The following is a 27728-nucleotide window of genomic DNA, read 5'->3' as shown; positions in this document are numbered from 1 at the left end:
GTTAAACCCCCCCCCAAAACCTTTTAAACCACAAGAAACAAATCTTAACGGAACAAAAAAAATAAGAGATAAAGTATATATAAACAAACTTAGGCCAAAATGCACAAACAAACAAACCTGCAAGTTATTTTTATGTATGAGAAGGAAGAGGAGAAGAAGAAGAAGAAGAAGAAGAAGAAGGGAAGAACAAGAGTTAAGTGCTATGTCAACAAAAAACTAACGGGATGTAACAGTATGAACCTTACTGAAAACGAATTAAAAGTTCCATGACTGTATTACAAGTTTCAAAAGTTGGGTGACCAAAATGTAAGCGTCCTAAAAGTTTGAGTACTATTTGTACACTTTACCCTTATTTTTATTTAAAAATTATATAAAAATATAAAAATATAGAAAAACATGTTCATTACCATTTAATAATAAATATCTTTTTATTTACTTTTTAATTAAGTTGATATGAAATTATCCTTTTGCCTTAAAAAAATAAACCATTTTTAAAATAAAACCTCATTTAAAAAAAAATAAAAAACATTAAGGTAAACTATTTTGCAATAATTATATTTTTCTAAAATTTAATTTAAATGAAAATTTAGTTAATATGATAACGCCAACTCCATTAAAGCTATAAGGACATCACTGATAATGTTTCTCTCTTCTCTCTTGCTTAAACAGCTCTTCAACATCCATAGCTTTTCATTTTCTTTCAAAATTTCTCTTATTTTATTATATTTTTTCCGACTTTAAAATTCAATGGAGAATCTGAATATGGCGTTACTTTCTTCATCGTCTTACTGTTCTGCTCCAAAGTTATTTCCATTAGGATACAATAATCATAGTTACGCTCTCAAAAACCCTACCAAAACCTTACATTTTCGAACTTCCAAGATTGTTCCTCGTCGTTCCCGAATTCCCACCTCCGCCCATCTTTTTCCTCTTCCTCCACGTCATCCCCGAATCGGTATTGCTTTTCTTCTTTAGTTATGCCTCTCTTTACCGTTTTTGTTTTGATTTTATAAATTCGTGTTATTTTGAGCTTGCTCTCTCTCTAATTTGGATTTTATGTTAAGCAGTTCTGAGAAAGCACGGGGATGAGCGGTTTGCGAGCATTTCTTCTTCTTCCAGCAATCAACAGACTACTTCTTCAGTTGGAGTCAACCCGAATCCCACTGTGCCTCCGCCGTCCTCTCAAATGTATTAAATCATCTTTTATTTTGATTTAACTTTGGTTCTAATTGCTCCTTTTGAAAACGAAAAAGAATAATGATGAACTTGTTAAGATTGTAATTTCTCTGGAGGGCAAAACATTTGATAGTATTTAATTTAATGTGAGGAGAGGAAGTAACCGATATTGTATTGGGATTATGGTTGCTTTTATAGTCTCTTATATATTTTCTTCTTTGATTTTTTTCCTTCTCAATGTTCAGTAAATCTTCAGATACCAAAAACCACCAGACAGAGCCTAACGGAACAAATATATTTGAATTGCCATGAAATCTTTAACTTTTTTCTCAAGTTTTTATGGAGTTGTGATTTTACTTTTACAATTCACATTGTACTATAAACTTAGGAGGAAGTGATGAAAATGCAAATCAGAGAAAAAAGTAGCAATCACTAGGCAGGCATTATCTTTTTCTTTTTATGAACTCTTTTTTCATCGCTTAGTCATTTGTTTCTTTATGTTTTGTAGAGGATCACCGCTCTTCTGGATTGGAGTAGGTGTTGGGCTTTCAGCACTTTTTACATGGGTGAGCACTTTAAATTTTTTTCTTGGTCGAGATTTATAATGTTATTGTATTGATAATGGCCATGGTTTCCTTTTTGGTACATATTTTGATGAGACCAAATGGAATGACAGGTAGCTTCAAGATTAAAGGTGAGGGTTTCTCTCATTTGAGGTATACTTGTATTGTTTTTGCCCGTAATATTTATTATTGGATCTTCTTTTTCAAGTTTTGGAAGTAGAATATGGTACTTAAATGGTGGTAGGTAATTTTTTTTAATGTGCGTGCTTTGGATATTTTCTGTAAATTGAAAAGTCTTAATCATGCTTTTGGTGCCATCTGAAGATAGGATGTTTTTGTCTCCCATTAGTTTTCTAAGTGTCCCATATCTATCTAAAGTTTTTTTTTTATCTGTCAGAATTTTTTATTTTTCTTGGGAGGGTTCATATATAGCTGTTTTTAAGAGGGTTTATGTTTGGTCTAGAAGACTATACAGTTATATAATAAATCATCCATCAGACCTAATTTGAACAGATTGTTTGACCATGTGCTTGAATCTAGTTGTTATCTATCAATTGAAATCCAAGAATAGATAGTGATAGTTCAAAACAAGACTGGGGAATCAATGTTTTCCTAGAGGGCCCAGAGTTGACCTGCAAAATTGTGGTTTGATATATGCAAAATATTTATCTTCATTTATTCTGAAGGAAGATGAACCCATGGTTGGGCCCCCATTTGTGGGGTTTGCAGAGTTGATAACAAAGTTGTTAATGGAAATTATTTATCCATGATATAAAATTACCAGTCGATCATTTTTCAAATAAAATAAAATAAAATTACTAGGCAATCAGTAAGTAAAGAGCTTGTTGTATATTTGTGCCACTTCCATTTCTGCCAGATCTTAGTTGATGCAGTTGAGAAGATGACTTAATGGAAGAAAGTTGCCTTGTCATATCTAAATGTGTGTCAATTTATAAATGTTGTAAATAATTGGGTATGATACCGAATGTTTTGCTACAGTGAGTTCCTTGTGTCATGAAGACTATCAAACCCCTGCTATGACTTGTTAGATATGTATCCCATATCTCTTTCTCGGCCCTTTACGTTTTGGGGCTGAGCTGTGCCTTAATGTATATAAATTATGGTCCTTGTTTTGGGGTATGCTTAACTTTCTTTATGCACTTAACATGGTACAAATGGTAAAACATTTTAGTGTAACTCTTTTATTTCGTTGTATTATGACATTTCCCTCTAATTCAGAATTATGCAATGCAACAAGCTTTCAAAACCATGATGGGCCAGATGAATACACAAAATAATCAATTTAGCAATACTGCTTTTCCCTCGGGATCCCCGTTTCCGTTTCCATTTCCAGAACCTCCATCAGCAGGTCCTACTACACCCCATTTTCCATCTTCTTCTCAACCTGCTGTCACAGTTGATGAACCTGCATCAAAAGTTGAAGCAGTCTCGGTGACTGATTCAGAAACTGAAGTGAAAAGTGTGAAAGATGAAAAAGAAACAGCTGAGCCAAAGAAATACGGTAATATGAAACTTTTACTGTTACCTATACGATGTATAATGAGCAACTCTTCCTTTTTTGAGGTAAAAAGGAACATTATATGGCAATTAGTGTATATGAAATGTTAGCAGGACTAAAATAATGGTTTTTGTGAGTTATGGTTAGATGTAAATATTAGTTTTCTACTTTAATACTAACACTAGAATCCTAATTTGTAGATAATACAATCCCTAGTGAAATAGAAGAAGAATTTTCTGAGAAATTTCATTCTACATGGTATCAGTTACATATTGTTCAGTGATGTCTGCTGAAATTGTTTTATGGCATTTTAGGTTAGATCACTTGAGTTTTAGTTATCTTGCAAAATTGTTTCCCAAATTGTTCGTTAATAAAACCCTTCATCATTTTCTTGTGATATATTCTATCTTGCTAAACACATTTGTAGTATGTATTTTCCTTCTAATTATTATTCTTCCAAACCGTTTTCCCTGGAACATAGTGACATTTGGGGTCCATCTCGTGTCAAAGGCTTACATAGAGTTCGTTGATTCATCTCTTTCATCGATGATCACTCTCATACCACATGAAGGATAAATTCAAGGTTGGGAGAATTTTCAAATGGTTCCATAAAATGATTGAGACCCAATTTCAAAGCTCTATCGATATTCTCAAATCCGATAATGGTAGTGGATATTTTTGTAACATGTTACGGTCTTTCTTTCAGGAAAAAAATTGTCCATCTCACTTCTTGTTTTGGTATACCACAACAAAATGGGGTAGCCGAACGCAAAAATCGTCATCTTCTTTAGGTAACCCGAGAACTTATCTTTTCAACCCATGTTCCTAAGTACCTTTAGAGTGAGGCTCTTTTAATTGCAACCTATCTTATTAATCGTATGTCCAATAAAGTCCTTAAATTTCAAAGTCCTCGGGATGTGATTTCTCAATTTTTTCCTCATTTTAAACCATTTGCTTCTTTTATTCCTCTTTGTGTCTTTGGCCGTACAGTTTTTGTTCATGATCATTTCCCAACTAAGTCCAAACTTGATCCTCGGGCAGTTCGTTGTGTCTTTGTTGGGTACTCCTCTCTACAAAAGGGTTATCGTTGTTACTCTCCTTCTACCAAGAAAATGTTCGCTTTGATGGATGTTACCTTTCTCGAACATAGACCTTTCTTCTCTAAAACTGAAATCCAGGGGGAGAGTGAGTGTGAATTTCAACTTTTTCCAATTCATATAGAGTTACCCATCAACTTATCTCCCACTGAACCTATAGAACCTCAACCATCGCCTGAAACAATCATTCAAGCACCACCTACTACCTAAACCCAACACCAAACCGATTCACCTAAAACACCTAATCCACCCATGTCTCCATTTGTTCCCCAAACTGATATTCGTACCTACAAAAGGCGACTAAAATTCACCACACTCATTCCCACACTGCCGCCGCATTGTCAAGAGTCAGAACCAGGCTCAGATTCCTTGGAAGGAGAAGAAGGTGATCAAAGTAAGTTAGATGTTTTGGTTGATTCTAGTGAATTGCCCATTGCTCAAAGAAAGGGAGTATGAAGATGTTCAACTCATCCTATCAATAAATTTGTTGCTTATGGTAGACTAATGTCTGGTTTTAAGTCATTTACAACCAAACTTGACATCATCCGCATTCCAGAGACATAGGAGAAGCTCTAAAAATTCCCGAATGGAAGAAGGTAGTAGAAGAACTTTCAGCTCTTGAAAACAACAAAACCTGGACTATTTGTGATCTTCCTAAAGACAAAAATGCAGTTGGTTGCAAATGGGTCTTTACAGTCAAATACTAGGCAGATGGAAACATTGAACGGTATAAGGCCAGACTTGTGGCAAAGGGGTTTACTCAAATTCATGGAGTAGACTATCAAGAAACTTTTGCTCTAGTTGCAAAACTCAACACTGTAAGAATACTTCTATCCTTAGTAGTTAATAAGGATTGGACACTCTATCAACTTGATGTCAAAATGCATTCCTCAATGGCAATTTTGAAGAGGAGGTTTATATGCAAATTCCACTGGACGTGCAGATGAAATCGAAAAATCAGCAGTCATGCAAGTTGTTGAAGTCATTATATGGACTAAAAAGAATCCCCTCGTGTCTGGTTCGATAGATTCACGAAGGTACTTTTGCAAGACAACTATAAGCAATGTCAATTTGATCATACTCTGTTTGTGAAGATCGGTTCAAACAATAAAAGGACAATCTTAATTGTTTACGTTGATGACATCATCATCACTGTGATGACTTAAGAGAAATAGAAAATTTGAAGAGATTGCTAGCAAGAGAATTTGAAACCAAGGACTTAGGGACCTTGGGGTATTTTTTTGGCATGGAAGTGGCAAGATCAAAAGAAGGAATTTTCATAAATCGGAGAAATTATATTCTCGACTTACTCTCTAAAACTGGATTTACAGATTGCAAGCCTTCGGAAACTCACATGGAAGCAAATATGAAGTTAAAGGAAAATAGAAGTCCAGTAAACAAAAAACAATATCAAAGTTTAGTGGGCAAGCTCATCTACTTGTAACTTACTAGACCAGACATAGCCTTCTCTGTGAGTATTGTGAGTCAGTACATGAATGATCCTAGAGAAGAACATTTGGAAGCAGTATCTCGTATTTTAAGGTATTTGAAGATGACACTGGGTCATGGGTTAATTTTCAGAAAACATGAAGATAGAACAATCAAGATCTTCTCAAATTCAAGTTGGCCTGGAGAGTTAACAGATAGGAGATCAAGTTGGGTTGTAGTTTCCGGAAGTAGTGCAAAAACAGAATATCGGGCAATGGCACTGGGAATTTGTGAAGGCATTTGGTTACAATGACTCTTAATTGAGTTAGGAGTTAGTGACAAAACCCACTTTGAAGTTCAAAGTGATAGCGAGTCGGCTATAAGCATTGTTAAAAATCCGGTACAACATGACGGAACTAAGCATGTGGAGATCGACAGACACTTCATTGCAGAAAAGGTGAATGGTGGAACCGTAAGACTCAACTATGTATCTTCAAAAGATTAACTAGCCGATATTTTGATCAAGGCACTTCCAAGAATCAATTTCGACGAGATTACATCCAAGCTGGGTCTTTACAACATTTATTCCCCAGCTTGAGGGGGAGTGTGAGTTATGGTTAGATGTAGATATTAGTTTTCTACTTTGACACTAACTCTAGAATCCTAATTTGTAGATAATACAATCCCTAGTCCATCTTAAACTCTTTACAAATACTTGTATACAAACACTTCTGTAAACTCTGATTGCAACGTGAAATAGAAAAAGAATTTTCTGAGAAATTTCATTCTACAGTTTTAGATATAGTTAACGACTTGATTCATTTCAATTGCTATGCGATTCTCGAAATTGTTTCTCAAAGATTGAAGCAATTTTTTTTTGCAGCTTTTGTTGATGTTTCTCCTGAAGAAACTGTCAACAAGAGTGCTTTTGAAGATGCAGAGCTAAGTTCATCAAGCGGTGTTGGCTCTCCCAAGGATGTAAGTTTTAATTTTTTTTTCTCATTATGATGCTGTGCTATTATGGATATTTCTTTAGGAATCAGAGTATCTATTTGGGAAATTTATTTTATTGTATTTTGTATGAAGGTTTCTGATAATGGAGTTGCATCCAAGCAGGATGCTGGTGCTTTCAGGGGTTTCCAGGAAAGTGGTATGTAAAAAGCTAGTTGTAGAGTTTATGGTTATTTGGAATGGAAGTGTGGGGCATTTTGGTTTGTTTGTGTTTGGCTGCGATAACCGTATGAAGAAAACCATCCGTGTCAAGTGCAACACTTCTAACCCTTGTAATCTTCACACTGTTTAAAATTTCACCAGGGTTATGGGAATCCACAATTTTCTTAGTAATTAATGTATCTTTTTTAATATCCATCTCTTTGCAAATCCATTTGGTTTGTTTATTAGCATAGCTAATGGCGGTTAATAGTTGGATTTATTAACTAACTGAGACAGGCATTTCTGTTACCTTATTTATCAGGTAGCGCTTATTCAAGATTATATATGGTGCCTTTATTTCACAAGCTTAGTTCTATCCGTGCTCTCCTGTGATTTATTGATTTAATTATGCACGTGGATACTTTTGGCCAGCTTTCCAATTGTTCATGCTCTATGAGTAATACTCGTGCAAACGCTTTATTGCAATTGCAGGAAGATCAGGTCCTACCTTATCTGTAGATGCTTTAGAGAAAATGCTGGAAGATCCAACAGTACAGAAGATGGTTTATCCGTAATATAGCTTCTTTTCCTTATTTATCTTTTTCCTGAAATTCTTATCGATGTCATCTTGGTTTGCACTGAGGTTTGGTGAAAGTTTATGCTCGTCTAAATATAATTATATAATACTTATTCTTTGGAATAGTTATAGAACACAAGGCCTGTAAAATTACTAAGTTTCTTGTATCTTTCCTCTTGCAGTATGTTTCAGACATCTGAATGTTTTTGATGAGGAACATGACATATTACAGCTTTTATTTTCGTGTTAGTGAATGAGTTCTGATCTTTTGTTCCTACACCCTTTGTGTTCCTTGATGATTTAATACCTTTTTACCTTAGTGTACTGAACTATGGATGTTGCTGGTCAAACTCTGTTATCTTCTTCTTTGTTGTCTCTTCTTTCCTTTTCCAGTTACACTCAAGACATATCCAGACCTAAAGCCGAAAACCTTTTCTTCTCCAATGCAATTATCTTCATTTCTCATAATTCTTGTGGATTTTTCCCATGACTTTTAGTCATTGAATGCTGGCATCAGATCTACCCATTAGTCGTTTCTTGTCATCCTTTTTGTGAACCTTGGCCTTGAAGTTAGTGATTGGGAGTTAACATCCAATTATCCTAACATGAAGGTAAGTGACATCAAAGGCAAAGCTAGTAGACTTGCATTAACTTTAGTTCATGAACATTCACCAAAACAAGGTATGATGATGGTTAAATTGGCCAAAAAATACTCAAAAAACTTATAAAAGGTAAATTATATCATAAGGCTTTCTTTCCGGATTTTGACATCCATTTCTCAATGAGGTAAATTAGATTATAAAGAAAAGGACTATTTGGAGGCCAGTTGTGGGCTTGTGGCAGAAGCTGTTTGGTTTCAATTAGGTTGTTAGAAGAGACCAAGGAAGGGGAGTGTTTGGATAGGATATTTTCTTGTAGTATTTGTCAATTAACTGAATTAAGCTTTCATTCAATCTTTTGTTATCTATTGTCAAAAGGAAATTTGATCCTTTATTCATCCGAATAGGTATTTGCCCGAGGAAATGAGGAACCCTGAGACTTTTAAATGTAAGTCCACAGTTTTTGTAACACTTCTTTCCTTCTCACCTTTTATGTTTTTTTTTTGGATTAGTGTGATGGGCAGATGGGAGTAGAGAAGGTAGGTTTTTATGGTCTCTGTAAAAATTATACCATATGCTAAATTTTAGACTGTTTTCTTTTGTCTGGTTAAGGATTCATGCAAAGACTTGTTTCATGTCCCAGTCAACTTATTAGAATTATTTGTTTGCAGAACTGCTTTGTTATTTTGATGCATAAGCATTGCTGCAATTTTATGGATACCGTTTTTATACCCAATTTTCTTACTGTTGTGCATATTTTTTAACAGGGATGCTACAAAATCCTCAATACCGTCAACAACTGCAAGACATGCTGTAAGCACTCTTCTGACCCTTCTGCATTTGATTACTTTTACGGGTTTGTCTTTTCTCTTGATTTACACTGTCACAAGCATAGTCATCCAAAAGAATTTACTGCTTGCTTCTCATTTTGTTCTTTTTCAATTATCCTTCTCACTTTTCTCTCTGGACTTTGTTGATATATCATTCCCACTTCTTTTTTCTTTATACAGATTTTTGAATGGCAGAGTTGAAATGCATTATTCCTGTAATCCCATCTTAATTTTTTATTTTATAATTCTTTAATTAAGTTTTTCTTCAATATCTATATTTACTGCTTGAAGAGTAAGAAACTAATTGTGATCATTATCAAACGTCAATGTGACATTTTTACTTGCAAATTAACATGATCCTAGAGCCCAACTTATTTATTTGAATAACATCTAATATGCTTGGATGTCTTTTTCAATTTTTTTCCTCTGATGTCAGTCAAATTTCATACTTCGTACATCAATGCTTTAACTTCATTGATTTCTATTTTTTCTCGTTTTCCCTATTAGCCTTATGGTTTGCTATTGTTATATTAATTTTCTTGTTATTCAGAATTAAATCAGTTTCCAGCAAATCCTCGTATGCTAATATCGTCTCAGAAATTCTTTTCAGAAATAATATGGGTGGAAATACTGAATGGGACAATACGATGATGGAATCCTTGAAGAACTTTGATCTCAACAGTCCTGAGGTCAAGCAACAATTCGGTAAGTCTGAAGCTTTGGCGCTTTGGATAAGATACTAACTGGTTTATATCAGACCCCCTTATTATCTATATATGATATTTTAGTTACCAGATTGTCAAATTCTCTGCCGCTTGAATATGGTTTGGAACCTGAAGAAGTTTCTTTAATTTCTCCCCTTCCCCGTTTGCAGATCAGATTGGGCTGACACCTGAAGAAGTAATCTCCAAAATAATGGCCAATCCTGAAGTTGCTATGGCATTCCAAAACCCTAGGGTTCAAGCTGCTATCATGGAGGTATGTTCTATCTGGTTGATAGGATGAATCCTCGAATATGTGTTTAGACTTTAGATGCATTCGTACATTGTAAACCTTAGCATTTATGTTCTTGACTATGTGCTTCTTTTTCAGTGTTCCCAGAACCCACTGAGTATTGCGAAATATCAAAATGACAAGGAGGTAATCTTTTTCCTTCTTTCTATTTAATCTATGGGATTAATGGCCATCACGGAGTTCTTCCCTTTTAAACAGTCCCCCCCCGGGCTTGATGACTATATGATGTCTACATTTATTTATCCAAAAATACAATCATCTTACATACATGCATAGGCCTACATGTCTACCTGTCTACTTGCAAATGGATTTACAATATGGCTGTGATTTTGTTTTTTCAATGAGCCTATTAAGATTCAATAATCAGCTTTTCGTATACGTACTAAGATTCTATCTGTGGTTCATCATATAGTCGTCTAAACTTTGCTACCGTTTTCTTGATTCACAGCACATTTTTGTTTTGCACTTCAGGTTATGGATGTATTCAACAAAATATCCGAACTCTTCCCCGGAATGTCTGGTTCATATTGAACTTGGTTAGTTGGTTGGATCCGGAGTATCAAATCCAAAACCGAGTATGATTTCTGAATCACTCGTTCCGAGTTTGAGTTCTGTTTCCAGAATGAAAACGAGCATTACCATTCGGTTAACCCTAATGTCCACCGTTTATTGTAATCTAGATTTTTGGTAAACTGTAGTTGCAGTTGAATGCGTACACTATCCAGAAACTAACGATAAATGGTTTTATAGAGGCGCAATGTCTTTGCAGTATTTGCCTTGTTGATCAGCTTGATTTAATGGTATACTGAAAAGCGACATGAAAGGCTAATTTATGCAACCAATTGATAATAATAATAATAATAATAAATAATCGGTCTACAAACATAAAACATAAAGGGCTATTATCTCCACGTCATTAATTATATTTAAATAATCCCTAAACTTCAAATTGTAAATCTAAACCCTAAAATGTATAATCCTAAACCTTAAATAAGATATACGAAAACAATGGAAACCTGTTTACGAAATATTTTCTTCCAATGCCATGAAATAGTTATCCAAGCATCTCTAAATACACATTTCAACAATATACAACAATCGGCACTCTGTTTCAAGCTTATATAAACACAAAAGTCCATCGCCTCGAGCAAAGGCATGAATCTTGGCAGCTAGGCAAGTGATATCTTCAACATCAACCTAAACTCAAACTTGACACTTTCTTTTATAGGCATCGTTACACTCTCCAATTACGTACAGCACAACCACGGATTACGTGTACACAGCGAAATAGAAACAGCTAACCTACTCTGCCAGTGCGATGTGAGCAACACTGCTGTTACATAACTGCAAACGTTGTCAAAGGGGTTTTACGGACATTGTATTCAGACAGTGCTAGTATGTACACGTTCATGGTTTCATCACATGTCCATGTTGTCGAATATTTCACCATCTTCGGAACACAAGTTGTCAGCAAGAAATCCATCACCCACAAAATTACTGCCCGAAACAACATTTGGGAATGAGGCGTAAAGACGATCATGGAAAGCTTGTAAAGTATCATAAATATCTTGGAAAATATACCGCCTTAAGCAGCAAAAGCTGAAACTCACTATACCCTTTAATTTTCTGTTTTAGAAGAAGAAACTGAATCCCCCAAGTGTTAATTATGGCAGAGTAACAAACCACTTGAGATTAAAGTTTTACGGGAAAAAAAGGGTCTTACATTGCCCTTTTCTCCAGTAAGGGATCAGCATCAGAATCTGGATTATAGCTGTAAATTTCACACTTCGAGAGATCCTCAACCTGCATAACTTTGGTATTTTAGAACCGCCACTTGCTGAAACTTGCATTTAGACTTTTTGAAATTAAGCTCACCTCATCTAGAGCCTTGTACAGAGTTTCCAGGAGTGAACTACCCCCATACTTCTCGATCCATTCCTGTCAGTGATATAAAGCAGGAAACTTAAGCACAACGTAAATCTACTTTTTTAAGGTAACACATATCACGATCATATGAACGCTGGCAATCCCTTGTCTCCCATAATACAACCCCACTCCACCAATCCAAACAAATGACAAATGGAGAAACCCACTGGGTCAACATGCCATATAACTCGGGAAGTGACAAATGAATACACCTACCTAAACCGGTGACCAACATAAGTATCCACAAGGACATGAGATACATGAAGATTACAACAATAACTCAGGTAACTTATTCAAGGAAATCCAATGTCAAAGTGAACAGATGAAGATAATTGTGCTAATACCTTTGACGCTTCAAGCATGTAGGTTTCAAAAATCTGCTTAAAAGTTTCCCAGCTTTCCTCTGTGAAGAACTGGTGTGCTTTAACTGCACTGGAAACCATAGATGCGCATGCCATATCATAATATAAGTGATCATATCAAAACATGCATGAATATCATTATAAGCACTCAATGGCACAACAATGACTTGAAATAGACAAATGAACCCATATAATCGGCAGAATTAGAAATGGGAAATGGAGTGATTTGAACTCTCAGCTCCTACAAGAGCGACAGTTGGCTGAATTGTCTGTCAAAGCCTTTTGACAACACTCCCAATGCAGAGAAAAGGAGAATTAATAGCGGGTTTCCAAGTCGCCCAATAAGCTGACAGTGGCATTACCCATAATCCTCCTCTTAAGCTTTCTTTAAAAAAGAAGAATGTGCTGATGCAACGTAAGATACAGAGATACCTTAAGTCGTAATCTGGATACATGTGATAGAGGGTAAGCACCAAGTAGATCAATGTCTTCCGGCTGAAATGCACGTGTCAAAGAAATCTGAAAGATAAACTAAACTGCCTAAACCTGAAAGTAATATTTACAACCTTGATCGGCTCAAAAGGAATTCAACCGGTGAGGAGTCGGTATCTGAAGATTTCCCAAGGTAGTCTAGGATCTGATATTAAACAAGCATTAGAAAACCCTCATCCCTCCAATAATAACCTTCTAGAGCAAAAAGGAATCGAACATATGATATGTTGATTGTTCTCAAATGTACCTCATTTTCCAGACTGAGAGAGTCTTTTATCTGTTCCTGTGTGTTTGCCTAAACGCAAGAAAGAAACTGAGTTTGATCAAGTTTCTCCAAATTCTTCAGGACAAATTATGTACCTAAAGTTGCAAGAATATGCTTCAAGACTCCCTTCGATGGTACGTTCACCAAGGTTTATTTCTTTCAAGAAATAATTTATTCTAGAAAATTGGCATGGGACTCGTGACAGAATTCAGGTTAGAAAGCAAATGGAAGTGCTCATGGATCTAAGAACTAAGGGATAAGAAAATAGCAACTATTATGCAATTAGGTCTTTTCAATGATTGCAAATTACCGGTCAAGAGGAGTGTATTCTAAGAACTTCATGATGAGTATATTCAGACAGGTTGTTGAATCTTAGCGTCGCAGATGCCAAACTAAAAGGTCCTGAAGCCAAAGATAAGCAGGATTTATACACTGAAACTATAATGTAGAATTTATCGTAGTAACAATGCATCCTGACTATCACTTAAGGGATGCACACAATCAGATTGAAACACTTACGGATGCAATTGCAAGCACGGTAAATACTTCAATGCAAGTCACAGTCAACCGATAAAAACCACAGTTTCTTTTCAAGTAATTGTTATTCATTTACAAAACTCCCCTGACTGATCTTGAGCATAGACATCAATCTCTCATCTCATTATTCTGTTATTGAAGATTTAAACTTGAAAAGTAATAATAATAATTCCATTTCCCAAATCTATACATCATCTCAACCCATGAATCAAGTAGAATTCGGGGGGGGGGGGGGGAACTTTTAAAAGCTTGTAACTTAGAACTGTTTTGTTAATTTAGATCAGGGTAATGGGCACTTCAGGTACTATATCTCCATATTGAATTGTGTCATTGTGTTCCAATTTTAATAAATTTGCAACCATAAATCAATTTCATGGTTTCTTACATGAAAATCACCGAAATAGAATGTTTTATGGAAAATTTTGCTGATATAATTGATTTTTTTTGTTGATTTCCATTTTATTCTGAAACCAAGAAAACTGAAAGTATAAGGGTAACATTCTACAAACTGAAATACAGTGGGAAGATTTAACATCGAGATCTATACTAGAATTTCTTACATCTAAGTTGCTTTAATTCCGAAGTAGTAGTCATATTAAGCAATTATGTCCGACATATAAACAACAATTTTCCTTCACATTTACAACTTACAAGCAGTTTGCATAATTGCATATGTGATTCCTTCTGTTTTAAACGAGAAATAAGTCATAAGGACAAAAACATTTCATACAAAACTATAGAAGGTAGACACGTGTTTGAATTCCCAAAATCCATGACATCTGTAGCATTCTCCGATGCAAACACTAAAGGATTAAACTCTTCTTCTTCCCTTTCAAATCCTTCCTCCAAACCTTATGGAGGAAAAGGTACATGAAAACTGGTTTTATGGAACAAAACAAATAAGAAGAAAAAAAACAAGTTCAACTGACTTACCCTACATGAACAAACCAGGTAATAGTTTGGTTTCCTTCCTTTTTCCACCCTTTTTTAAAGGCAGATAAGGAGGGGATCCTTCAAAACTTGGGAATTTGCATCATTCTTAACCCCAAAGAACGGCAGATAAGGAATCTCCCCATTAAAAAATGGATACAAGGAGCTTCTTGACAAATGAAGTTCTCAGAAGTGTTAATGTGGTGAGTTGTCTTGCTCAAGGGATCCTGCAATTACCAAAGAAATTAGAAAGGGGAGTGATGATTGAGTAGTTTTAATGTGAATATAGACGAAATGTGATATGAAATTACCAGGCGATTCCTTTTATATTTTATGGAAAGCCGAAGATCACCCTTGCGGATCATCACCACTTAAGTTCTTTGATTGGAGTTCGACGGCCTTCAGGTCTCGGAGATGTTGCAGGATTTCTTGGAGTAGATCCATCCCTTTGTCGCCTTTCTTTACGGAGCCCATGCAGTTCTTGAGGAATGCCCTGTCTTCTTCAAGAGCCTTAGCCTCTCATAAACACGATCCACCTCTTCTTCAATTGCTAGTTTTTTGTGATCCAACTCCAATTCTGGACCTGCATATTCCTTCATTTCGACTGATTCCATTCTGATTCTCCTTGTTTTTGGTATATCGATCCTTCTTCATTATCCTCTGCATCCAGGAAAGGAAGGAGACTCTTTGCCATGGCAGCCATTGTTGTACCATGGAAGCCATTATTGTCCCGTTACCTTCTTTGCTGCTCAGATCATTACTGTCATCAAAACCATTAAACGAATCCTTAATTGATTTCAGATCCTCCATGAACTGATCATCCCCCATGGTTAGTAACTTGTCTTCCAATGCCTTGAGCTGATCTAAGATGGACAGTCTCTCTTCCTCGAATCGGTCAACGATTCATCGAGTGCATTTACATGGTTTAAACAATCCAGTGCCATTTCTTCCAAGTTACCAACTGCATCAGGGCTGCTCTCTTGGTTGCCAGAGAAGCTGCTGTCCTCATACTTGGCCTCACGGTTTAGGTCTAACGATAGCTCATCGCTATCCTCCACATAGCTGCATGCAGCCGAAGTTTTCCTACTTTCCGAATTTCCCTCTTTGCTTAGCCTCATTGTCCTCATCCTTTCATCAGTCTCGTAATCGAGAATCTTCTTCTGATAAAACTCCAATTCTTTCTCGAGTTCTTCCTTCTCTTTCTCTCGTTTGATCATAAGCTCGTTTAGTAATTGAAGGGCCTCTTGGTCATATTCCGATTGTTCTTCCATCATCCTCTGGTATTGCAATGCTTCCATCTGCATCGCCGCCTTCTCCTCTTGAAGCCGTGTTATCATAGCCATTGTCTGATTCGCAGCGATTGCAGAGGCACTCCTCTCTTCTTCAAGCTCTGCATATAAAGCACTCATTGCATTTCTTTCACCTTTCAAGGAAGTTTTCAGCCTTTCAATGGTTTGAATCAGATCATCACTTTCCATCTCACTTAGTAAAGACTCCTCGATACCCGATTCACTTTTCTCTAAGAATTGCTGTTTCTTATGCAAGTAATGCATAACTTCATGTGATGAAGTTGGAGTCTCGGGGAACTTTTCCTCCTCTGCTTCGTTGTTACGATCCGTTCGAACCAATAACGGAGCATCTATCCTCTCTCGATCCTCTCATCCATTGTGCTCTTCTCTTCATTGACACCTAGTGTCACACCAAGAATGGCTGGAGGACATATGTTATAAACATATATATTTACCATTCACAAGATCAAATGCTTGACCACAGTAATTAAGTTAATAAGTACAGGCTTACCAACATTATGTTTCTTGCTTGACTCAGGAGCATCACCACCTTTAGAATGAATCTTAAACTTTGAAAAGCTTTCTTCTTGCAAGCTTTGCAATGAAGGATCTGACCCTTGAACTTGAGGCAGATCAGAGTCTCTAGTGCTTGGCAATGTCGTCTCGGATTTCGGTAGCTCAGCCATTAGATTAAGACCATCCTTTTCTAGTTGATTAGATCCTATAAATGACATTTAGTTTTGTGGTTGGGGTGGGGGTGGGGGGAATACTTGTAAGTATAATAAATCATGGTTAAGCAAATAAACTGTATAGAATTTTCATACCTAGCTCCAGACTTTCGGTTTGGCCGGGACTGGTAGTCTCTGCACTCTCAACAATAGCAAGCAATGGTGTCTCTTCAATCGAAGAATCAGTGCCGGTATCATGCTGCTTTTCTGAGAAATGGTTCGAAGATGTCAATAAATCAACTAATTGAACAGGAACTAAACGATTCGAAACACATTTCTGATGATGCTGATTAATGAACTGCAGCATATAATCTCCTGCAAAACAAGGTACAGCGGTTCCATTTGTAACATTTCCAAGATGCTTCTCTGCAACGTTCATGATGTCTGATTTGTCATCTTCGTGGACATCCTTTTCAACATCAGAAAGCACCTGTTGTTCAACCGTAGCCCTTTGATCGTTCCCGTCATCATCATCATCCTGATCGTTGAGTTTAATCTCGATCATATCCTCACCATCTTTGCACTGGTCATCACTTTCACTGCCATCACCATCGTCCTCCATCGCTTCAATAATCAAACGCCCTTTGTCTGCATAATCCAAAGCACCCCAACTAGGCTTGAACAAGAAATAAGGAGGACGGAGCTTGCTGCTGCCATTACAACAAGAACAAGGAACGACGTTACCGCCATCGTCGACTTTGTGATCGCTACTCACCCACGAAATGAAAGCAATCCCCCTCGTCATTCCTTTACCATCACTAGGACTTGGCCTAGAAGCCAAACACTCCTCGCACATGAGATGCGTCTCCGCTAGTTTCCCATGACTCGAACAGTAACTCAATCTCGAAATCTCGGAACCATGTTTGTCACAGACAAGACCCCGTAAGAGCTCGAGCTGTTGTTGTTGTCGGGTTCCAGGACATGATCCAGTCTAGAACACCAGGGACACGGTGGTTTAAGGCCAAAATAATAGGCAAACTTTGTAATCAAGTAAGTGAACAAAGAGTTGAGTAAAAGGAGGAAGATGAGGATCCATTCAAGCAGTGCGTAGACTAAAATGACAGTGATTTTGCCGGTGTGTTTATGCAAAAAACTTGCGAACTTGTTGCCAGCGGCCATGGGATGGTTGCTATTGTCTTCTTGCTGTTAACAGAAACACAAAATCAGATGAAAAGAAAAAGAAAAAACAAGACATGAAAATGTTCGCCAAGGGTCGAGTCTTTTGTCGCTATTGTCATTTTTCTTGTACATTTTAACAGGTACATTACTAACTAAATTAAGACCGAGTGTATAAACAATTGTATTTGTTATGCGTGAAGTGTATAAACACTTGATTTAGGCAGAGCATCACGCGCAAAAGATTGGCCCACCATTCTCCATTCTCCGCATGTGAGTAAGGTGGGCGGGCCATTTTTATGTATTATTAGGTGTTGGCCCACAAAACTACTTTTTCCCTCAGGCAGGCAGGCGCTCTTCAACATTACAATTTCATATTTCTTTCTAATTTTTTTAAGGGGAGATGCCAACAACTTATAGTATTACTTTTAATCATTTAATAATAAACGTTTAATCATCATGCTACGTCTACCGGTGCTTCGTGAGACTTAGTTGTACCGAGTGTCGAATTCGTGAATTTTGAAACGTATTTAATAACAACTTCATGGACACTTATTTTGATTGATTAATTATATTTTACATGTTTATTTGTATTTAAAGGAAGAAAACACTTGTAACAAACCCTAAAACGTTTCAAGGGAAAAAAGGGGTTGGCATAGTGTAAAGGTGGTAACAGCGGGATTAGTTGTAAAGAAAAAACTCGGGATTCTATTTGGTTTTATAATTAAAGCGCAAGTGGAGGGAATGATGTGTCAAACAGTGGCAGACACTATGGGAACCCTAAAAAGAATAAGGAAGATTAAAGTGGAAAAAAATTAGGGGGATTTTGATGTGACTTGGGAACCCCTTTTTTTTTACAAGTTTATGGTACAAGATGTTGTTGCCGTCATGGTCCCTATCTTTTGCTTTCTTCTTCCTCCTTTTCTGCCCAAAATTGTTTTCTTAAATTAACTAAATCGCATTCGACCAAATTAAGGATGTGAATATTTGATGTGAATTATGTGAACCATTCTAATACCAGAAAGTGAGCTGAAAAACCAACGATTCAATCGGTTTTTAGTCTTTCTTTGATAGTTTTTTAATTAATTTTTAAATTTATATTCGATTATTATTTGAGTGATGATTTAATTAATTGAATTGATTAAATAAAGAAATTAATGTTTTAACTAATTCAATCATAGATTCGATCTTTCTTAATTATTTTATTTGAAGAATTAATTTTTGGATTTGAAAATCAATTTTTATTTGTCGTGTAATAATAAATCAAATTTCATATTAACCAACGTAATCATAAGATTTTAACAAAGTTAACATTGGGACTAAAGTTTCCATCTGTAAAAGAAGATTTGATTTGATCGAAATAGTCTAAAAGATTACATATCTAAATTGCAGAAATTTGAGCAATTCCATGAGTGATACCTTATGAGCAATGAGATCAGCTTTGCTCAATGTTACCCTCCAAATCAAAAAAAAAAATACTTTTATCAATATTTTTCATCTTTAACTAATAGGACATTTAGTTTTTGAGAAAATAAACTCAGCGAAAATGTTTTATAATATACGATTTTAACCAACTTTTTTGGATTTGCCAAAATGACCAACAAAATCGCAATGCAATCTTAAATTCGCAACGCGAACTCTAATTTTTCAACTCAGTTTCAAAATTCGCAACGCGATTTTGCGATAGTCCAAGTTTGCGTTGCGATTTTCCAAATTCGTTGCGATTTTTCAAATTTACGTTAGTTCAAATTCGTTGCGATAGTCTAAGTTCACGTTCGAAGTTCGCGTTCGAAGTTCGCGATGTGATTTTCCAAATTCGTTGCGATAGTCGAAGTTCGCGTTGCGATAGTCGAAGTTCGCGTTGCGATAGTCCAAGTTCACGTTGCGATAGTCCAAGTTCACGTTGCGATAGTCCAAGTTCACGTTGCGATAGTCGAAGTTCGCGTTGCGATTTTTCAAATTCGTTGCGATAGTCCAAGTTCACGTTCGAAGTTTGCGTTGCGATTTTCCAAATTCGTTGCGATAATCCAAGTTCGCGTTGCGATTTTCCAAATTCGTTGCGATAGACGAAGTTCGCGTTGCGATAGTCGAAGTTCGCGTTGAGATTTTCTAAATTCGTTGCAATAGTCCAAGTTCACGTTGCGATAGTCGAAGTTCGCGTTGCGATTTTCCAAATTCGTTGCGATAGTCCAAGTTCACGTTGTGATAGTCGAAGTTCGCGTTGCGATTTTCCAAATTCATTGATATAGTCCAAGTTCGCGTTGCGATTAAAAATCGCAACGACTGGTGGTATTGCATTTGTTTCTTAAGAATTTTCTCTAAAATGATAGTATCCGCGCGGACGTGTCGAAGACACGTATTACCACAACCACGACCACGACCACGACCACGACCACGACCCGACCCGAGACGAGACGGGACGGGACGGGACGGCGGTGCGCGAGAGTCCCCCTTGTTCTCTTCCACTCAACAAGGAAGTGGGAAATCCAAGCCTTAAATACTCATTCTCAATAGTGTTTCCAATACTATGTGGGATTGAGCATTGCCAACACTTGGGAATCTTTTACACTATCGCAACACATTCTTTATTGTTTCAAACTAAGATCTTACAAATGACTTGGAAATCTTATACACTATCGCAACATATTCTTTATTGTTTCAAACTCCACGTGAATTTGGAATAGTTAAAATGTAAACTTATTTTGGATTTTTCACTATCGCAACACTTTTTCACTTTCGCAACAACACGTTTTTCAAACTCTCGCAACACATTTTAACTATCGTAACACATTTTTTAAAATCGCGTTGCGAATTTGGATATTCGCGTTGCGAATTTGAAAACTGAGTTGAAAAATTAGAGTTCGCGTTGTGATTTTGTTGGTCATTTTGACAAATCCAAAAAAAATTGATTAAATCGTATAATATAAGGCATTTTCGATCCCTAATGTTATTTTTTCTTAGTTATTTTGTACTTGGAACGATAAGCACATCACTTAGCTTTGTTTAGTGATGATTAGACCATGACTAGGATTAAAATACCGACTAGAAAATTAAATAATTAATAAAAACTAAATTATTTTTTACCTGGGAAACCTTATTAAAAACCCTAAATCTTTAACTTTCCCCCAAAAAAATTATCACCATGCTGATGATAATTCCCAGATCCTTTCAATGTTGTTGGTTGAATCAATCCATTGGGATTGTTTCTCCTCCATTTAAGATCCATGGGTGCCCTGCATATAACTGTGGAGACGGCAGCATCGGTGTTAAGGCATAGCCATCCAATGAGAGGAGGGGTCCATTGAATGTTCTCAACAATTGGTAAATATGGGAAGAAATGTTGAACAGGTCTGGTATTGTAGAGTTTTGCCCACTGAACACTAGTATGGAGGAGAGTGGAAATATCAGAGCAGTACCCGATGAAGATGAAAGAATTCCGACGTTTTCAAGTTCAGCAAATAAGAGAAGCAAATAACTGCTGCCAAGGTCCATCATTTAGGTGGCAAAGACGAGTAGATATAAATCCATTAAGGATCCAATCCTGCAAAGATTCATGGAAAAATTATCATGAATAAATGTCGAAGGGAAAGAATTCCAAAGCCTGCGAACATTGCAACAATCGCTCAACATGTGTAACAAAGTTTCAACAGGATCTCCACAGAGAGGACACAAGGAATTTGAGGCAAGAGATCTTTTGAGACAATTATGGTTTGATAGTAACTGAAGATACTAATTTTTTATCCATATTATTATTATTATTATTATTATTATTGGTATTATTATTATTATTATTATTATTATTATCATTATTATTATTATTAAATATATATTAAATATATATAAATAATTAATTACATGCCAATTACAAATGGACCGGCCCAGTTACAAACCAACCAGAAACCGGTCCAGATCCAACCAGAAACCCTAATATTTAGGTTTCCAGTTAGGGTTTCCTAACCCTAATTAACCAGCCGCCTCAGCTCACAGCCGTTGGATCTGGCAAGATCCAACGGTACAGATGGCTCCAGAGAGAAACCCTAGGGTTTGATACCCTAGGGCCACGCGGCGCCGCCCCAGTTTCCACACGGTTGCCGACACTTTCTCGCCGCCTCCGCCGCTGCACGTCCCAAATGAAGACTCCAGAAGATCAACGCCAGCCGTCCATGCCAGGTACGGGGTGAGTCACCACTGGTAGTCGGTGACTCACCGAGAGCCTTCTTCGGACCGGTCCGACGGCTACAACGGTGGTGGCTATAAAAGCCACCACCCCAACCTGAAAAAAAAAAAAAAACCAGAGACAGAAACAGAGAGAGATAGAGAACGGAAAAAAAAAAAAAAAAAAAACAGAGAAAAAAAAAACAAATATACCAACGATCTCAGTCAACATCAACGCAGCAAGAAAAAAAGAGAAGAGAGGAAAGAAGCTTACCCTGTCATCGGAGAACCACAACCGTCGGGATCTCACCAAAACCTTCGAAAAGCGAAGGTATTATTTTAGATTTACTCCAATTGGGAGCCGTTTAACGGAAAAAAAACATCGGAAACGTCATTAGGACGGTCCGATCTAACATTTAGAATAAAATTTTTTTTCCGGCCACCGAAGACGGTGGCCGGCGGCGGTGGTTGACGGCGGATGAACGCCGGCTAACGGCTGCCGGCCGGTTGGGCTTCTCTCTGTTTTAGAGAGAAGCGAGAGAAAACTCTCTCTCTCAGAGAAGAGAGAGAGAAGGAAAATGAAAAATGAAGGCTGGCCGGTTTGGACCATATATAGTCCTTCCCGAACGACGTCGTTTCGGGAAGGACTATGCGCGTAATTATAAAATAGTTAAATCCCATCCGTAGTCCTCCCAACTTGTAAATTTTATATTTTGGTCACTAAACTGAATTTATAATAATTTTAATTCAGTCTTGAATTTTATTTTATTCATTTTAGTCCTTTTATTAAAATAATATATTTAGGATAAATGACAGATTTAATCCCTTAATTTTAAAAATTTTTAATCCCTAGTTCATTTTTAATTTATTTTATTATAAAATTCGAATTTAAATAATTTTATTTTGGTCACTAAATTATTAAATTAGAAATATTTAATCCCTATTTCAATTAATTAGGAATTAGATTTAGTTTATTTTATTATAATTTAGTTATTTATTTATATTTCATTTACTGCTTAAAATATATTGTTTTAGTGATATTTTATTTTATATATTGTTAATATTTTTATATATTCAAAATATACATATAATAAATAGTAATTTTTTTAAATATTATTTTTAATATCGAAGAAAGGACAGTCTTAATATAACTGGATGTCCTATTCGATATTTTAAAATTAATAAGTAACAATATATTTAAATTATATTTATTAATATCAAAGAAAAGAGCTGTCTTAAGGCATTTTTTATAATTTTGAAATAATAGAATTATAAAATTAAATATTTTTGAATTTTAAAAATTTTAATAAATAGAGACAATTTATAAAAAAGTACAATTTTGGGCGTGTAGGGGTGCTAATCCTTCCCTAAACGTAACCGACCACGAATCCCTTTTTATTATTAAAAAGAATGAATTTTGGTTTAAACGCAGATCAGTTTATTTTTTAATTGGTGTTTTATTAAAACTCTTTTAAAAAATAATTTTTAGGTATTCGACCTACTGACCAAAAGGCCGATGGCGACTCCTAAATTATTTCAAAATTATTTATTCACGTCAATTTCCCCGCCAAATTTAATATTTCGTGCCCGGACGAAAACCGGTTACGGACAGCTTGGCGACTCCGCTGGGGATTTGGTCAAACTTTAAAAATTAATTATAAATTGTCTCTATTAGTTAAAAATTAAAAATTTTATATTTAATTTTTAATTCTTTCTTTTCAAATTTTTTATTTATTTATTTTTTATAATATTTATATGTTTTATTTTATTTGCAAGTATTTTATTTCAGTATTTATTTTTCTGTCAAAGGTTTGAACATTTCTCCTCACACACAACACTTGCATTGCATTACATAAAGCTCTATAATTGAGTTGTCCCTTTTAAGTGGAAGTGAAAGCGACGTCTTCGTGAGAATTTATTCTCCGTGTCAGACCTAGCAAGTAACTTTCGGGGTTCATATGCTCTATGTCTTCGTGAGAATTTATTCTCCGTGTCAGACATAGAGAAATGTATCCCCTCGAATTGAACTCAATCCACTTTAGTCTGTGATGGACTAGGATTGAGGGTTAGCAACCCAAGGGGCACTAACAAGGACAATTCGGGTACCTTTATTTTTAGATCTGAAACCTTGCATATAAAAAAACCTTAGAAACTCTTCTAATCCGAAGTCATGCCGAAATTTTGTCCAAAATAGGTGTACACCAGGAGAATGAATTCGTCTTTTCTGTTAATTATTTATTGTTTAAATTACATGTTTATTTAAATTATTTAAATTCAGAAAAGCATGTTTAAATAAAGAATATTTATGTAAATGTTATTATTAAATTTCTTTATTATGTAAACTAATATTTTCTTTTGTGTGTTCTTTATTTTTCTGTTTGCATTGCATCATACAGGATAAGACATTGATCCTTGTGTTAATTGTCTCATTGGAAGCCTTCATCTATGGATAAAAAGTGTTCAAGTCAAATAATTCTAAACTCAGAAGTAAGACAGTGGGCTGAGAATTTACAAAGACAAGAAGGAGACAGTCTGCAGGATGAGTATGTATCTGACTTGGCCAGTTATGCTTCAGTTTCACTAAAAAGAAATGATATGCAAGATTTGCGAAGCATTTGGGAAAGTTGGGATTCAAACAAAAAATTGCAGTTTTATCAGACTTACGGAGACATCCCATATTTGCTCTATGTGAAGTTGATGATGAATTACTCAGAGCCCTAGTTCAATTCTGGAATCCAGGGTACAATTGCTTCACTTTCAATAAGGAGGACTTGGTCCCTACTATTGAAGAATACAACTTTGTTACATCTTGAAGGTGCTTGGAGAATCGAATATATTCAAAGTCAATTAAACTCAACCCTTTCGAGTTAAATTAGCAAGATTGCCGGGGTACGAGAAGAATGGGTAGCATCCCGTACAAACAAAAAGGCGAAAGCGAAGGCATTGCTTGAACCAACATCAGAGAACTTATTCAGAGCCATCCAGATATTAAAGTACGATTCGATCTATTTGCTCTGGGTATATATGGTATGGTCATCTTCCCAAAAGTATTGGGATATATTGAAGCTGCAGTGGTAGACTTGTTTGAACAGCTACCGAAGAAGATTAATCCTGTTTCTGCAATCCTAGCAGAGACCTTCAGATCGTTAAATGCTTGCAGAAGGCTAGGAGGTGGACGATTCTCAGGGTACTCAGTTGTTATATGTTGGATCCGTAGTCATTTCTGGAGAACAGAAAAGGTTTCATACCGACGCTTTAATACGGATTATTCACCATTAAAAGAATTTCTGGAGCAGGAATGGCCGAAAGAAATTAAGAAAGATATGTGGATTAATGCCTTTCGAAATATGCAAAGCAATGACGTTGTTTGGCGAGCCCCGTGGCAAATACAAAGGGAATTCTTTTACAGGTGTGGTGATTACAACTGGATATGCTGCTCGGATTATGGGAGGAATTGGATATGCACCACTTCTGGTTATAAGACAGTATGAAGGTCGTCAATTTGTACCTGTCACTGCTAGACTACAGTCATCTGAGTTCGCATTCCACAGCAAAAATTATAAAAGAAATATCATGGAAGCCGTTACAGCTTGGAAAACAACTTTTTGTATCCGAGCTAAAACAGCAAAAGAAATGCTAACTCCTGATTATGAAGATTGGAGATCTGTCAGAAAAAACGAAAATATTCCTCTACCAGATCAATATGAGGATATTTCTATGGAAGATCGCATTAAGGTGGTTCCATCAGAGATTGAAATCTTGAGAGCTGAGTTTGAAGCAGAAAGAGAAGGCTGGTCGAAAGAGTTAGAGCAAATGAGACAAGATAAAGCTATGCTGGGGGTTGACATTGATTTTCATTCATCACAATGTGCAATGTTGAGAAAAGATAAAGAAAAAGGTGAGGATGAGTACAGAGCCTTACAGAAAAATTACCAGGAGTTATATAAATCCCGAAAAGCATCAGGACCCAGCCAATCGACGGTACAGATGACCAGAGAATTGAACATTGAGAAAAGACGAGTTGAAGATCTGAAAGGAAAGAATAGTCGTCTACTCAAAAGTCTGGAAAAAGGAAAGCAAAAAATGGAAGATTTCGAGGCTGACAGAAGAGAGCGAATTATAAAACACAAGGCTGAACACCGCGAGATCATGAATGAAATGCAAAGAGAAAGGGATCAAGCCAAAGATTTAGAAGAGATGAAAGAGTGACATCTTTGATAAATTTGAAGGCGAGAAAAATATCATGTTCAAGGGATTTGAATCTGAAATGAACCATTTGATTGCTGAACTTGAAGTCAGAGGCCAAAAGATGGAAGAATCCAATGTTGAAAAAGAAAAATAGGAGCTAGAAAGAAAAAATTTCAACACCAGACTTGAGGTAGAGCAGGAGGTGGCTAGCAATTGGATGCAAAGATGCAGAAACAAAGATGTTCAAATCCAGAAGCTTAATCAAAGAACGCAAGAAGCATGAACAAAACTTGAAGAAGATCTGGATCAGTCTAGAAATAAAAACTCAGAGTTTAATGCTTACATTTTGCAACTTGAAGAATCATTGTTTCAAGAAAAGGTTCGTCTAGGACCTAATGATCTCAAGGAAAGTAATGAGGAAAATGCTTCACTACACAAAGACGTATTAGAGATCTTGAAAAAATTCTGCACAATTGTCAAGTCAGAATCACTGAGTTAGAGCAAACTCTTGAAGGAACGAATGAACAATGGCAAAAGTCAACTGAGTTCTATGTCGAAAGAAGTGAAGAAAGAAGCAATATGGTGTTCGAGGCCATGGTACAAATGAGCGAAGTTGCTAGATATGTTGGGGAATTAGCTGTTGAAGCCAAAATAATTGAGCATCATGTTGATCCAGTTTCTAAATGCGGAAAGAAGGTGTCATGGTTAATGAAAGAAATTATAGAGCTTAATAGGAAAGCTATGCCTTATCTGTAGTTATGAAATATTATAAAGAAACTTTTGTATGCCGATGAAAGTTGTTCTATGACAGTTAACTTTTTGGGATCAATGTTTTTTACATACATGCATTTTGCATACATTCATCATTCATTTCATAATTTTCGCTATGAATTATTTTATTAAATTAAAATTCATTAATTAAAATTTGAAAAAAATAATAGTAAAAGATTTTTTCAATCGCAGTTACTCTGGCCAAAAGAGAAATACTACATCACTACGGTACTAGACAAGCTACTAAGAGAATTATGGAGGATAAAATACAGCGTATTGAGGAACAACATCATAAAGAACAAGAAGAAATGAGAATGAAGTTGGAAAAAATTGAAGCCAGTATTGCAAATTCACAAGACAGTATGATGAAGAAGATAGAGGACATGTTTAAAAGGCAGGCTATCAGTGGAAAAATGCATGAAAATCCTGTATCTTTCGACCAAGAACCCATATATCCTCTAGGTTTTTCACCAGAACCAATTTATCACTCTGGTACTACACCTATACAAATCAATTCTCGTACATCTGCATTACAAGAAGCCAACCCACATGAAAATCAACAAGTGGATCCTGCATCTTCAAGCAAAAATCCGCTTATATCAGATGTGAAAATAGGGGATCTTAATACTGATCATTTGATCCCGGATTTGAATGATCTGAATGAGAAACAAAAAGTAAATGAAGAACTGACCAGACAGATCAAGAGCTTAGAAGAACGAATGAAATCCGTGGAAATAACTGAATCGTTCTATGGGTTTGATGCTAGTGAGTTGAGTTTGGTTCCAGACTTAATCCTTCCCATCAAGTTCAAAGCTCCCGAATTTGATAAATATGATGGTACTACATGCCCTTCATCCCACATTACTATGTTTTGTCGAAGAATGGCAGGATATGTGAAGGACGAGAAATTGTTAATTCACTGCTTTCAGGATAGTTTGACAGGACCAGCTTTAAAATGGTATACTCAATTGACCAAAGCCAACATTAGATCCTGGAAAGATCTGGCTAAAGCAT

General features: G+C 36.1%; 1 protein-coding gene and 2 pseudogenes across 1 annotated transcript; 1 reads left to right on the top strand and 2 right to left on the bottom strand.

Annotated features, from left to right (window-relative positions):
- The first annotated feature begins 622 nt into the window (after positions 1 to 622).
- Positions 623 to 10724, top strand: LOC120153093 (protein TIC 40, chloroplastic-like). The gene is made up of 14 exons (XM_039165099.1): positions 623 to 955; positions 1068 to 1188; positions 1685 to 1742; positions 1853 to 1870; positions 2979 to 3261; positions 6667 to 6761; positions 6870 to 6933; positions 7428 to 7506; positions 8519 to 8559; positions 8879 to 8924; positions 9552 to 9646; positions 9816 to 9919; positions 10034 to 10081; positions 10427 to 10724. Exons 1-14 carry the CDS (start codon positions 748 to 750, stop codon positions 10484 to 10486), a joined length of 1320 nt encoding a protein of 439 aa, XP_039021030.1. The 5' UTR covers positions 623 to 747; the 3' UTR covers positions 10487 to 10724.
- A 321-nt stretch (positions 10725 to 11045) lies between these two features.
- Positions 11046 to 13404, bottom strand: LOC120153069 (annotated as a pseudogene).
- A 943-nt stretch (positions 13405 to 14347) lies between these two features.
- On the bottom strand, positions 14348 to 17715 carry LOC120153106 (annotated as a pseudogene).
- Positions 17716 to 27728: the final 10013 nt, after the last annotated feature.

Source organism: Hibiscus syriacus, unplaced genomic scaffold (genome assembly GCF_006381635.1).
Source record: "Hibiscus syriacus cultivar Baekdansim isolate YM2019G1 unplaced genomic scaffold, ASM638163v2 tig00111098_pilon, whole genome shotgun sequence".
Classification (NCBI taxonomy): domain Eukaryota; kingdom Viridiplantae; phylum Streptophyta; class Magnoliopsida; order Malvales; family Malvaceae; genus Hibiscus; species Hibiscus syriacus.
This window is presented reverse-complemented; position numbering and strand designations above follow the sequence as displayed.

Excerpts from the sequence above, each read along its gene's own strand:
- LOC120153093 (XM_039165099.1), top strand. The coding sequence starts at position 748 with ATGGAGAATCTGAATATGGCGTTACTTTCTTCATCGTCTTACTGTTCT. Across the intron at positions 6,762-6,869 it reads GTGTTGGCTCTCCCAAGGAT|GTTTCTGATAATGGAGTTGC; the intron begins GTAAGTTTTAAT and ends TTTTGTATGAAG. Across the intron at positions 10,082-10,426 it reads AATATCAAAATGACAAGGAG|GTTATGGATGTATTCAACAA; the intron begins GTAATCTTTTTC and ends TTTGCACTTCAG.